This window comes from Amblyomma mixtum, chromosome 6, assembly GCF_055824585.1.
Source record: "Amblyomma mixtum isolate Tamu chromosome 6, ASM5582458v1, whole genome shotgun sequence".
NCBI lineage: Eukaryota > Metazoa > Arthropoda > Arachnida > Ixodida > Ixodidae > Amblyomma > Amblyomma mixtum.
In genome coordinates, this window is record NC_143017.1 from 125056783 (window position 1) to 125069980 (window position 13198).

At 44.1% G+C, this 13198-nt stretch overlaps 1 protein-coding gene across 10 annotated transcripts in view; it reads left to right on the forward strand.

The window, feature by feature from the left end:
• The window catches only part of LOC149340280 (thrombospondin type-1 domain-containing protein 7A-like), a 360309-nt gene that overhangs the window by 211384 nt on the left and 135727 nt on the right, over positions 1-13198 (forward strand). For all 10 annotated transcript variants that reach the window (XM_089549023.1, XM_089549024.1, XM_089549025.1 and 7 more), the window contains 7 exons: positions 1450-1704; positions 3140-3260; positions 5626-5771; positions 6149-6307; positions 6861-6960; positions 10341-10439; positions 10933-11013. In XM_089549023.1, the coding sequence (XP_089405149.1) occupies positions 1450-1704; positions 3140-3260; positions 5626-5771; positions 6149-6307; positions 6861-6960; positions 10341-10439; positions 10933-11013 (961 nt within the window). The remainder of the gene's footprint in view (positions 1-1449; positions 1705-3139; positions 3261-5625; positions 5772-6148; positions 6308-6860; positions 6961-10340; positions 10440-10932; positions 11014-13198) is intronic.

The following is a 13198-nucleotide window of genomic DNA, read 5'->3' on the forward strand; positions in this document are numbered from 1 at the left end:
TGAATGGATCGGGAAACTTAACTAAAAAGTTTTTGTGTGCAAACACAAACAACATGGCGAAAAAAAACAGGCGCAATGAGTAAACGACAAGACTTCGTAAGTAGCTTCTTTCTTGAGAATTGTAGTTACTTCGGCTTGGTGCATATTTGAAAAGCTACTTTCTTCCGTGCTGCGTCCATCATTTAGTCGTGAATCAGAAGGGTGGCCCAATGGGATGATCTGGGCCTTTCGGGTCACAGGTGCAGCTTGGACACCATTAAAGTCGACGAGAAGATGGCTTTGTCGGGAGAGAGCAGGAACAAGCCATTGGTTTGAATTTTCACTACTTTTCAGAGCGCGCACTGCACTTATACTTGGCTTGAATGACCCCAACTGTCAGGTCCACACAGCGCGCTTCTTATTTGAATTGTCGAAATCTGGTCCGAGGTCCTTTAAAACAGCATTCACATTGGCTTAGAGCAGGATACATATGGCAGGTGTAGCGATAAGTATTCATTAGGGACTGTTTTAGAGCATTAATTCGTTACAGATCGTTCCTCCTTTTCGCGCCGTCGTCAGCATCAGTATCCGCGGCGCCGTCTGCAGAGAAAGTTTTAGGGAATACGATGAAGACGAAGGGACAGCCGCGTTTCTTCATCATCGCCTATCTCCTCAGCGCCACTAAGCCTGAGGACATCATCATTATCATCACCAGTATACTCCTTGAGCTGTCCGTGCCCTTTAATGGTGGTGGTGGTGAAAAACTTTTAATTTAAGGAAAGCTAATTGAAGGACCTATCCTCGTGAGCGGGGTCCTGAGTCCAGGACTCCATTGCAATAGATTTTCCTTACCTGCAGGCCCGCGAAATCAGTCGTTAATAATCGCGCAGGCTAGAGCTGGACAGAACAGCTTCCCGTGAGTAGGTAGTGGTGGGATGGGGTAGAGGGTGTTGCCAGGTGGTTCCTCTCCGATCTGCCTTAGCTAGCTGCTCCTTGTCTTTGGGGTCTCTTGACGTTAACTAAATTGCGTCTTCCAATAGAATGTTTTAACTGCCTTAGCCTTTATCTCGTTCCTCAGTTACAGAGCTTTCGACGTCGACGTTGTCCGGAGCAAAAACCTAGTCATCGCGCTTCAGTATTCTGCGCGTCAGGAATCGCACTGCGCATTTGCTTTGACGGCAAAGACAACGGTAGTGGCTCGGTTAGCGTGCTGGGCACCGCGCCAGACTGCTGCTGTTGCCTGTGGCAGCATTGTCTGCCTTATAAGAACACCGACGAAACTATGCGGAATGCGCTTGGTGCCCAATGCGACACGCGTGACAGTACATGTACTCGAGCACTGGAGAGAAGCGTAGTAGTTTAGGTCAGACTACTATTAAAACTCTCTGTTCTCGTTCCACATCTGATGCCAGCAGATTCTTGTTACACACTTGTAACCACCCTATTACTTTTTTTTCAATTTCTTTTCAGGACCCAACAACAGGAGCGAACATTACGATGCGCAATCGAACGCGCCAAGTGCTTCGCTCGCAAAGGCACGGCGAGCATTGTCCGTACCACTTGGTAGAAACGGATGTGTGTCTTAAGCATCACTGGGAAGTGGGCGCCCAGGCGTCCTGCAATATCAGCCACGATTCACCCTGTGGAGCTGGACTGTCCAGAACTCCGCTGTATTGCATCAGAGATTCGGATGGTTTGCGCGTGGACTACAGCTACTGTGATCCGGTGAGCACGTAAACAAATAGCCTCGTTTATACAAGCGGTACATGTCGTTCATTTTCTTTTATGCACCTTTTCTGGTATGGTATGCTGCAGTGATGCTTGCGGGGAGAAGTTCTCGATTCGTATAAATAACTATCAAATCATATATAAAGGAAGCCAGCAATAACCGAAACCAATGAGCATAGGGGGCGTTTGTTTTCGTTTTCAATTAGTGTTGTTGATCAATGGGAATAATAGTATATTTAATTTATCGCTGAAAGATATTTGATTAGAAAGTAGAAGAACTGAATTCGCGGCGACGGCTGTCATTAGGTAATGCTGTCAACCAGTCAGACTTCCAAAGGGGTCCCTACGAAATATTACACATTTCCTCGCTTGGTTTTGTTTCTTCATTCAGTAATGTGTTCTTACAACTGTGGCATGATGTGGTGGCCGCTTTTGGCCGCTGGGAAATAAGTTGCTTTATGGCACCTTGTTGCATGATCGAGTCAATTTCGACGATTGTGTTTAATCACCGATGCTAATGTCAGTGTGGCTCAAATAAACAACTAAAGGCTGCACGCACTATTTTCTGCCACATGTTTCAAGTCCAGAGCTTATTGCGAGGAGTTCACACGCCGAACTTGGCTGTATTGGGAAAATGTGTTCATCAGTTCAACCTCGCACGTGGCATTTGCGGTTAAGTGGCTGTAATGCAGCGTTCTCAATCTTTTTTTGTTTTCGCTTATGTCGACGACTCACAGGATAACCTGAAAAACGTCAAAAGATTAGATGACATTAAAGTAGAGATTCCAGCTCTTATTAAGTTTTCTGGTACCTGTAGCCTTGTGAGCAAACAAACAGCTAATGTGGTCGCCGAGAGAGGCACGTGTGGGGTACTACATAAGCGGGGTTTTGTATGATGAAAAATTAATATGTCTCATGAAGTGCCTTCATCATGCCGTGAAGTGTACGAGGGTCAGACTGATCATCTTTTTATGTACAGTTCGCTCCTAGTATGAAACGAAGCACATTATTTACACGAAACTAATCAATTCCCCATTAGTAATAGCGAAAAGTGGGCCTTAATTAATCTCTATATTGCTAATGCACATGCTCATTTTCAGCTTCAGGGCGAACATAGCAACATATTGCATTTTCATGTGGCACTCGACTGTTCCCTTTAAAAGTGGAGGTGTCTGGGTGTCTTCTGGAGGCTGAGCGCTCTTTGAAAGTTATAGCTCACGACTTGGCGAAAAGTAAAAAGAGAAGTCAATACTTGTCCTGGCGACTTTGGTGCTATTTAATTCGTCAGTATAACACCATACAAACTTGCCCAGCTGTCTCTACTTCTGCAGTGTACTTTATTTTTGGTACAACCGTCCTGACGTGGAGTCATATAGGCGCTATTAAATGTGGAGTGTTTGGAAACGCAGTCCTACTCTGTTTGTATTTGCAGAGAACGAAGCCTTCAAATGATACGCTCGAGAGGAAGTGCAACGTGTCGTGCCCCGTCGACTGCAAGGTGTCGGAATGGTCACAATGGGACCAAACAGAGTGCCAACTCTGCGGAACTTTTGGTGAGAGACGTGTGCTTCATGCATGTGGTCTTTGAACAGGTTAACAGAAAAGGTGATGGGCATACCGCTAACGGCGAATACGATGGACGCTGATGCAAGCTTTATCTGGAACAGCCTTGAAAGGAGCCGCAAAACAGCCACCGATGAAGCAAATGCTTAAATCTGAGAGAATTTTCAGAGCGCACATCAGATATAAGGCTTTGTCTGCGCATTTTTTTTTTCTATTTAGAAATCAGACCACTTTTACTTTATATATATCGAAGTATACGCTTCGTTAAAGGAAACGTATTTATTTGACTCGATGTTTCGATCGGACCACCGATCTTCTTCAAGGCTCTTGAAGATCGGTGTTCCGATCGAAACGTCGAGTCGAATAAATATGTTTCCTTTAACGAAGCGTATACTTCCCTATATACTCCTGTAAGCAGTCAAGTACTCTATGCTCTCGCAACCTATATATGTATATATATCAGAATCCAGCCGCGGTGGCTCAGTGGCTATGGTGCTCGGCTGCTGTCCCGAAAGACGCGGGTTCGATCCCGTTCGCGGCGGTGGAATTTCTTTGGAGGAGAAATTCGAGGCCCGTGTACTGTGCGATGTCAGTGCACGTTAAAGAAGTGGTCGAAATTTCCGGAGCCCTCCACTACGGCGTCTCTCATAGCCTTAGTCGCTTTGGGACGATAAACCCCATAAACCAAACCAAACCAAATCAGTTTATTTGAATAAAAATGACAATATAAGGTGGACAAATTTATACAGAAGGAGGTCCCGTAGTCAACGACTGTACTGAAACCTCTCTCTCTCTCACACACACACGCGCGCGCGAGCGCACACACACACCAGACATTGCACATTGCATATGTCATTTCGATACCGAGAATATAACGTCGTAATTTTGTGCGAAACCAGTGTTGTATTAGTTTTTCCAGATTAATGATGAGAAGTGGAAGTTTGCCTCATGTTTGCTTTTATAAACGATTTGACTGCATAGCGTGGATAAGTCTGAAGTATATTCCTTACCCAAATTTTACTTTGCCTACAGTTGATGATTGCTGTTTCCAGGACAGTGCATATTTTCTGAGCTATTGCGTAATAAAGATATATCATAGACAACAGCAGTGCAGCTCTTTAGAAAACTGTTTGTGTATCTTATCGGCACCTATTTTATAGGGATATCTGTATGGGCTACGCATGCTCCTGCCAAGGCGTGTTGGCTATCTGTGTGCAGTACTGAAGCACCTCATAACGATTCGGACGCAGAACACCGAAAGATGAGACGACACAACGAAAGGAGCAAAATGTGCCCGAGCGCCCAGTTCTAATATGGGTAGCGAGAAGACGCAGCAACTGGCTGGCGAACTATTGAGAGGCCATGTGCTCTGAAGGAACATGAATGGAGACGATGCGCTTTATATACAATAAGAACCTTTTTCGGCGCTCCGAGTGGGATTCGAACCCACGCTAGACGCAGACATAGTAGTCTGTATTGCTGAAGCTTTATGCCGATCAACAGCTCCTCTAACGCAGCGGGCGGTGCGTCGTTTCGTGGTTTGCATGCGTTACCTGCGTCCATGTGCTCGGCGGCAAGTAGTGCTGCAAGCAGTTGGTGGGGCCGGATGATCCAAGAACCACCAAGCGCCTACAGAATTTGGAATGCGACGTAGATTTGGTGCTATACCACTGAAGTATTATGCTGCTCAGCCGCGGCAACATCATGCACCCTCACAGAAGCGCGATAAAAGGGCTGAGTGCGTCTCTAATGCTGAAGAAGAAAACTGGATGAACGCCACCCTAAACACCAGGTCGAGACTGACTGAAAGAATCCGGTTGGTAGAATGTACGAGGCGTCCGAGATTCTGCGACGTAAACTAAGCGAGAACTCAATTTTCAGAGCATTTCCCACACCTTTCGCTTTAGAGCAGTCGGCGTGTCACGTAGCTGCATGTTTTATGGTTAATGTTCAAACTGAACCTGGTGACTCTTGTTATTCTTCACCAGGTTCAGTGACACTTGTTATTCTTCGCTGCCGCGGTGGCTCAGTGGTTATGGCACACGGATGCTCACCCAAAAGGCGCGGGTTCGAACCCATCCGCGGCGGCTGAATTTCTATGGAGGCAAAATTCTAGAGGCCCGTGTAATGTGCGATGTCAGTGCACGTTAAGAACCCCAGGTGGTTGAAATTTCCGGAGCCCTTCACTACGGCGTCCCTCATAGCCTAAGTCGCTTTGGGACGTTAAACCCCCTATAAACTAAACTAAACTTGTCATTCCTCACAGATTATCATATTATCACTCATTGCCGCAAGAACACTAACAGGCAACGCCTCGGATGCAACTAGTAATAATGCGCCGTTTCTTTTTTTCAGGTGACCAAATTAGACACCGTGAAGTCATTCAAAACGCCACTGAGAACGGAAGGCCCTGTCCAGAAACCTTGACGCAAAAGAAGCCTTGTCCTTTCAGGCCCTGCTACTACTGGACTATTGGCGAATGGTCTCAATGCGATCTGAATGTACGTCATTTCATTTTAACTGCTGTAACCAAACGACAAACGCGCAAGTAGTGTTCAGCTTTTTTTTTATTTTTTTTTTCGAGAAGATGGGGAAACACTGCACTGTCACATTCCATCTTCTCCGTACACCACAGCTGGCATCTTCCGTGCCGAAAAGTGCATAGATGTAGCGGAGAGCGAAACACTTTCGAGCTTTTATTATCTCTGCGAAGTAACTTTTTTATGTTTTTGATACACTCATCATCATCAGTAGAAGTGTTTTACAAGTAGTACACAAATTGTTTGGCGTGCAGATTCCTCTTATCAAGCGCGAAACTGCGTCAAAAACGCAATTATTGAAGTAAGATGGTAACGACTTCTTCCCTCTGTCACTTCAGGGTGCAGACTGCGGATTCGGAATACGCAAACGTGAAGTCACCTGTCGTCGCTCTGACGATGCGCTCGTGGACAACAGCTTCTGCCATCTCGTGAACTTCACTACGTACGCGGGAGGGCTTCTCAACCTAGACTGGCTTGTAACTGGGAACAATGTTCAGGTAATTTCTGTTACCTTCTGATATTTATTGAACGGATCATAAAGATTTGTTCTAAGTTTAGAAGCGATTTAATTATTCTTGTATTTTAAAGCATCGCCGACTGAGTTTTAAGTTTTATTGGGTACATAACCAGCAGATTAAAATGCCTATTCACTGCCATGATGCACGTACACTCAGGTATTTGTGTTTCAGCTCTATTTAAGCTTTATTATGTTTATTGCGTTTATCACGGTACCGTTCGTGGTGCTGTTTTTGTAAGGGCTTATATAGTGGCGATCGAAAGCCGTTCTAATGAGCCGACAAGCATAGTACCGGTTTTTACCAAGGTCGACAGTTTAAGACATCGTGACCACTACTAACCTCGAAGTTTATCTCTCCCACGATTGTCAAAAGTGCACTGAAGCATGTGCGCAAGAAGACTATACTTTCCATGCGTGGTCCTTACCGAGCGTCGCCTCTCTGAACTACCTAATTACAGGCCGCTGTTTTTTTCTTGACACTGCGGAAAACTTAGGAAAGGGCAGATTTATGAAATTGTTATTTTGTATTGCAGACAGAGGAAGAGTGCTACGTCCAGTGTCCCCAAGGCTGCGTCCTTTATCCCTGGTCTGAATGGTCACCATGCAACAGAAACTGTGACACCGGAGAAATACGTGAGCATTTCGTTTGCCTATTACCTGAAAAAGCAGATCCTAACCCCTTAAAGAGATAAAAAAGCACATTATTAGCGTGCGTTAAAAACAACGCACCGCTTTTTGTTGCTGCTCATGAAACATGTTCGTTTGACGGCGCAGAAGAATGATGACAATGCCACTATTAAACAGGTCTCAACCCTCTAACTGGTTTTTTGAAAATGGAATTAAAATGGTAATTTAGAAGTACCCGTGCTGCCTTCTGTTGGGAAAACGCAAAGCTACTTTGCACGAGCCCCACTCGCCTTAAACCGCAGACAGAATCCTAGAAAACACACGATAATCTGGACTCGTCATGGGCTAGAAATAATGATCTACTTATAAGCTGCCTGACTGTTCTTTGTCCGATATAGTTTAACCCTTATCCAGTATCGTTTCCAAAGGAAATAGCAGCACATAAAATGACAGTGAAAAGCTATACGCAATACGGCAGCCTAGAGATTCGTTTTTTTTTTTCGTTTTAGTTTGCAAACATAACCAATTGCAGATTTTCTCGTTATGTGTAATATATTTGTTTTCCCTCTATGTGCTTATTTTTGTTTTAGTGTGGTTCCAGAAAGCTACTAACTCTGTCTTGATAAGGACAATAAGTACAAAGTTTGTAGTAGCCCCTCGTAAAGCGCGAAGAAAAGATAATCTAATCTAGAATTATGGACTGAAATATGTTGCACATTGGAACACTTGAGAGATGTAGAGGAGTAATGTTTTTTTAGTCGCTATTGTGATCCCACCTGCCATTTTCATTCATGAACAGCGGTTGACTATAACGATGATATTCAAGGGTAAACAAACAACTTTCGATTTAGTTTCATGAAGTAACGAATTCGGATTAGCAACCATTACCATTAGGGTAAAGAACGTTCAGGCCCCAAAGAACCAATCTTTCCTTTATTTTAGAAAACTCAGCTTCTTGGTCTCCACAAAAACATACACGTGTGTCAAAACAAAAGCAGGGCTTCCTCCTCTTTGCAAGTCAGTATCTCTTCTGCGAGCCGCCTGAACTAGTCGCTTTGTGTTAGCTTCAGTGAAAACGTTTAATCTGAAGGAATATAGTTTTACTTCTTGTCAAAACTAGCTATCCCAGACTATAACGACATAAGTCTGCCTCGGCAAAAAGTTCATTCTTTTTTAGTCAGCAAATCTATGTTAATGCGGTATTGCAACATAAGGGACCACAAGACCCGTGATTAGAGCACGCATGTGTTTAGAAATGCTGGACAACAATTTTTTCTATTCTCATATGGAGAGGGAAGGCATCGAGCGAGTGCGAGAGCACAAGCCCCAAGCGGGGACCGAAAGAGTTAGTATGCACCTAGTGAGGGAAACATCCGCCGCTATGGACAAGCGTAGTGCTGGTGGACACTCTCAAAGTTCAGTTACCCGCAACATAAATTCGCCAGAAATAAGAAGATTGGACAGTCGCCTCTGAAGCTTTGTTGGAAGAGCACCGCGCGAAATTCTCAGATCGTAAGTTCAAACCCACCGATGGCATGCGGTGTTTTTTTTTCTTATACCGTTTAATAAATTATTTTTCAGTAATAAAGTAATTGATCAATTATTTTCCCATCGATCAATGCCCTAGACGAAATGAAAACAAACATTCCTGTATGCTTTCCTCGGTTTCAGTGACTGCGGGCTTCCTTCATACGTACGCCATAACGAAGCCCTTCGTTTGCCCTTGTCTGCTCACTAGAAATAAGTGTATTAACAATTCTGCTGAAAATAATGTCAGCGAACTGCCTATAATGCGTACTCACTTCGCCTATTCTTTTGCGATGAATATGATGCAAACAGATGCTAATTATAGTGCTTTAGTTTCTGTGCTTCGCAATCTACTCTTGTGGTGCGCTCCCGTCACGAGCCCACAAAGCGCGTGCAGCAGCGGCGCACATCTTCTGCTGCCTGTAAAGCGTGCACCACCTCATAAAGCAATATTGTGCGAGAAAGCACTCGTAGTTCGGAGGAGCCACGTGAAGACAGGAAAGAGAAACGCAAAATGATGCAATCACAAAGGTCTTGGTCTGCTTTTGCATCAAAAATTATGGATTATGTCCCATTTTCATTTGTTTTTTGTGGATAGTGCTACCACTAAATTTGGAATGAGTATGCTCGCATCCTAAGCTACCTACCGATGAGTTTTTTATCTTTTGGATATGTATATACTTGGAAACAAGAAAACACGCAAGCTCCCCCCCCCCCCCCCCCCCCCACCGACCCATACACAGACAGGCATGCACACAGCAATAATTAAACCCACTGCTTTCATTCTGTGAGACACCGTCCTCCGTTCCTTATCTCCCTAAATTTACGGCAAGTTAAATTTTCGAGGAAGGTTCCAAACGCCGCTAAGAGACGAGGAAAGAAGGTAAACAAACGAAAATGACATCACGGGCGTGTTTCCTTCCTGTACTCGTTCTTTTTCGCAATTTCTAACCTTCCTCCAAAATGAATCAACTATCCCGCAAGAACGTACTGCTACAGTTAAATTTGTTCGTTAAATTTCGTCGCGCTCTTCAGACGGCATGAAAAGAGATAATTATTTTGTAACTTACTTTCGTACGGAAATTCGCTAGAGAAACTAACTGAAATATAACAGAGAAAAAATATCCCATATGCGCCTTGGTTTCGGCGGCCGTCGGTTTCCGTCATGCATGTCATACGAACCCCTCTTTCACCATCCCTTGTCTGCTCATTGCTCATCTGTAAGTTCTCGCCGCGTGTATAACGTAATCTGCAAGACATCCATAAACAACCGGTCGAAGTACAGAAAGATTTCTTGCACTAAGTAAAAGTTACCGAGGAGCAGAAGTTTTAAAACTTAACACAAATTTCACCGCCAGGCTTCCGAGTGTCGTCTTTGCCCAGGCAGGTATGCTATAATGAAGGTGAAGCATTTGGCACCTGCTTGTAAAAAATAAACTGTACCAAAGCACCAATAGGTTTTGACGGTGAAATACAACCTTTGTTGTTTATTTGCTTGCTTTTCACCTCATGGCCGCAGAAACATCTAAGAAGAGAGTGGGCGCTAGAGAAAATGGTTTTCTAAGCAATTTTGAAAACAGTTATTGCAACAATGCTCTAATGAAACAGCGTTCGCTATGTTTGTTCGCTTTCTTAAACCATATTTTATTGCGACCGCGCCATAAGTGACGAAAAGTACTTGGCACTGAAATGCCTTTGCAGAAACGTTGCAAAAAAATCAGTTTGGGATATAGCTGAAATATGACTATCTCGTCCTCGAAAAAAAACTGGGCGAGTGCAGATAAAAAAAAAGTTTGATGTCTGTATATTGACATTTGTGATGTCAATAATAAAATTTTTGTTTAATTTCCTTTTTCTAGTTGGCCAGACGTCACGCTCTAGAGCTGTGATCACGCCTTCAAAGCCTGGAGACAGCCGTTACTGCCCGAAGGAAATGGTCCAAACGCGGCCCTGCTGGGGTAAGGTCACAGACATAATTGATAGCAAGCTCTTGATTTTTTGAGTGGCGCACGTGGAGACCTGTTCGGTTTAGTTTAGAATGCTTAGACGTACCAGAATTTTCCGGGCATATGCCATGTCGGGTACCCGAATAGTGTAAAAGAATAGACTGCAGAAATAATCTTTTGTGTGAATAATTCAGCTGCGTGCGTCCAAAATGATGATCAAAAAAATATACAGAGCAGTGATCAAGAAAAGACAAGGGAAGCAAACCTATTCGATAGCAAGGCTTCGAAAAGGGCACTTTTACTCGTTTTCCAGTTAATACATAGCACATTGGATAAAAACTTTCTAACAACGTTTGGTTCAAAATAATTCGACAAGCCTTTTTATAATACTTTTAAAGCTTATCAGGTAAGAGTGCTTTCCAGCTAGCAATCAGTGTTTCGATTTTCTGAACTTCAAAAATATACTCCCTGTGCCGTCACCTCACTTCCTTTTCAATGCTCACAGATGGAGAATGTCTGACGTACTCATGGAGGGTGGTGAATGATACACTGCTGTGTATCCGGTCGGATGGTGTAGTCGTCGAAGGTGAGTTTGGCCTTAAACGGCCCCTGATTAGGGTGTAGGCTCTAACTCACTTGCATCGTGTGGAGCACAGTCCATACAGCGTTGATGCCCCGTGCAAGACCTCAAAAGCGGGCCGACCATTTATAATATATTTTTAAAATTCGTGCTTCTATGCCCCAGGGCGACCAGCGGAGCCGAGCTTTCGCCCGAATCCGCGCTCATTGCGTGATGCAGCGCTCGTTACTTCAGCAACGGAGGGCTATAATTGGTTCGTCGTGCAAACCCTTTCTGACGTCATGGAGCTACTATGACAGCGGCCGGTAGGTCCGCCCCCTCGGGGAGCTCCTGCGCGCGTCAGCACCCGGTGGAGGCGCCGACTGGGTGTGGCCAGCGAAGGAGCGCCGACATTTCAGTGTGCCAAAGTGACGAGAGGAGAGCGAAAGGCGCGAAAACACGGAAATTCAGATTTTAACTACAGATAACTTAGCTTCCACAAAACGCATTTCAAGCATCTAGCTGGACGATATTTATGAAGCGTAGTCCTTTAACATCTTACGCATACCGCAACATTATTGAGAGCTCCTTTCAGAGACGCTTTAAGGACGCAAAGTGTTCTTTTCCTACAGGCGAACTGATGGAATGATTTCTGTACCGTTTGAAACCTTCCAGCTTGAAATTAGTCCTGTACCGATCTTGAATATTGCCGATTTTTCTTGCACTGCAATTTTTATCCCACTTTTACTATTCAGTCCTTCATGCCACACATTTCCTGTAGAGAATGAACCCGGCTTTGGTCTAAGGGGGCAGCTCGGCTTTGGTTTTAGAGTCTCCAGCCTCTTTAATATCTCCGCGTCGTGTCTCACGTTTAGTAAAAGGAAATGTGTCCAAAATCTAGTGGTGTCATTTCCGTGATTGCATTCACACAATTTTTCACGGTGAAGGGCAGTCACAAAGACAGCCGACCGATTAATGGTTGCTGATTGGCTTCTATATGACTGCCTCAAATTTTGTTTCATGTTTAGTAAACTAATTTTAAGTCATGACGTTGTTAGGAATCTACTACAACGAGGAAATCTACATGCGAGGAAGATGCCCAGTGAAGAGTAGGAAAACTCTCTGCATCGGTCAAATAATTACTTAGAACGTTATACTTGATAAACAGGGCAGGGAAGAAGGCAAAAGGTGTACCTCGTGAATTCCGGACATACGGTATGTCTTTAGTACGTAGCCCTCACATGCCAACCTGATGTCAACGCTTTATCAGCAACAAGGGCAATCTAGCAAAGCTATTTGGCGTGACTCACTGTGAGCGAGCTGTGTGAATAGGGAGCGCGAATATGCGACATTCAGGCCTCGTTGAACGGCGTTCCTCGTGAGCCATTTTCTGAAAAATGTTGTAGGAAAAATTGAAGGACATTTGTAGAATAAAACATTGTTTACTGCCTCTGGCACTTCGAGTTGCTTCGAAGCCTTCAATTTTATTTTGCACACAACTTAGAATAGCTGCACAAAATCGAAAAAAAAAAAACAAATGTCTAATTGGCTCCATACCGATTTTTCAAATTTTTGTGGAACAAACGAAACTTTCATAATGCTTCGAATGTGGATGCACTAGCCAACGTAATATAGGAGTAATGATTGTGTTCTTTGTGTACTTCATAAGTTGGGCAATAAAGGGGCAAGTTACTTATGGTTTTAAAAAATCCACACATGAAGATCCGAAAGGCGCGCCAGGAAAGGTAACCGATAGGCACCTCCCTCTGCCGACAAGCGCGGGAGCCAGTCCTTCATCAAAACACCCATAGATGGCTCCACGCATACGTCCGTGTAGGGTAACTCGATTCGCGCTCGCCACTGCCAACAGAGGCAGCCCATATATCCACAAGTTTCCCAGGAGTTCCCCGGCAGCACTACGTGCGGACCCAGTTTTTCAGTCGAAGTGATAGGACGCAAGTACTATGGTTGTCATTTGGTTTTACTGCATCGTTAAGTTGAGGTTTTATTTCTTCAAATATCGCAATCTAGACCTTGACCTCCTATTAACATACCGTTTTTAAATGACTGATGCACTAGAGACTGAAGTTTTATTCTATTACAGATGCTTTGGAGGGAGCTATTAACTAATTTCATGTCACTTTTACACCGAACATAAATTATTTAAACTAAGTTTAACAGGATCGTCGGGTGATTTAAATTAAACAATACG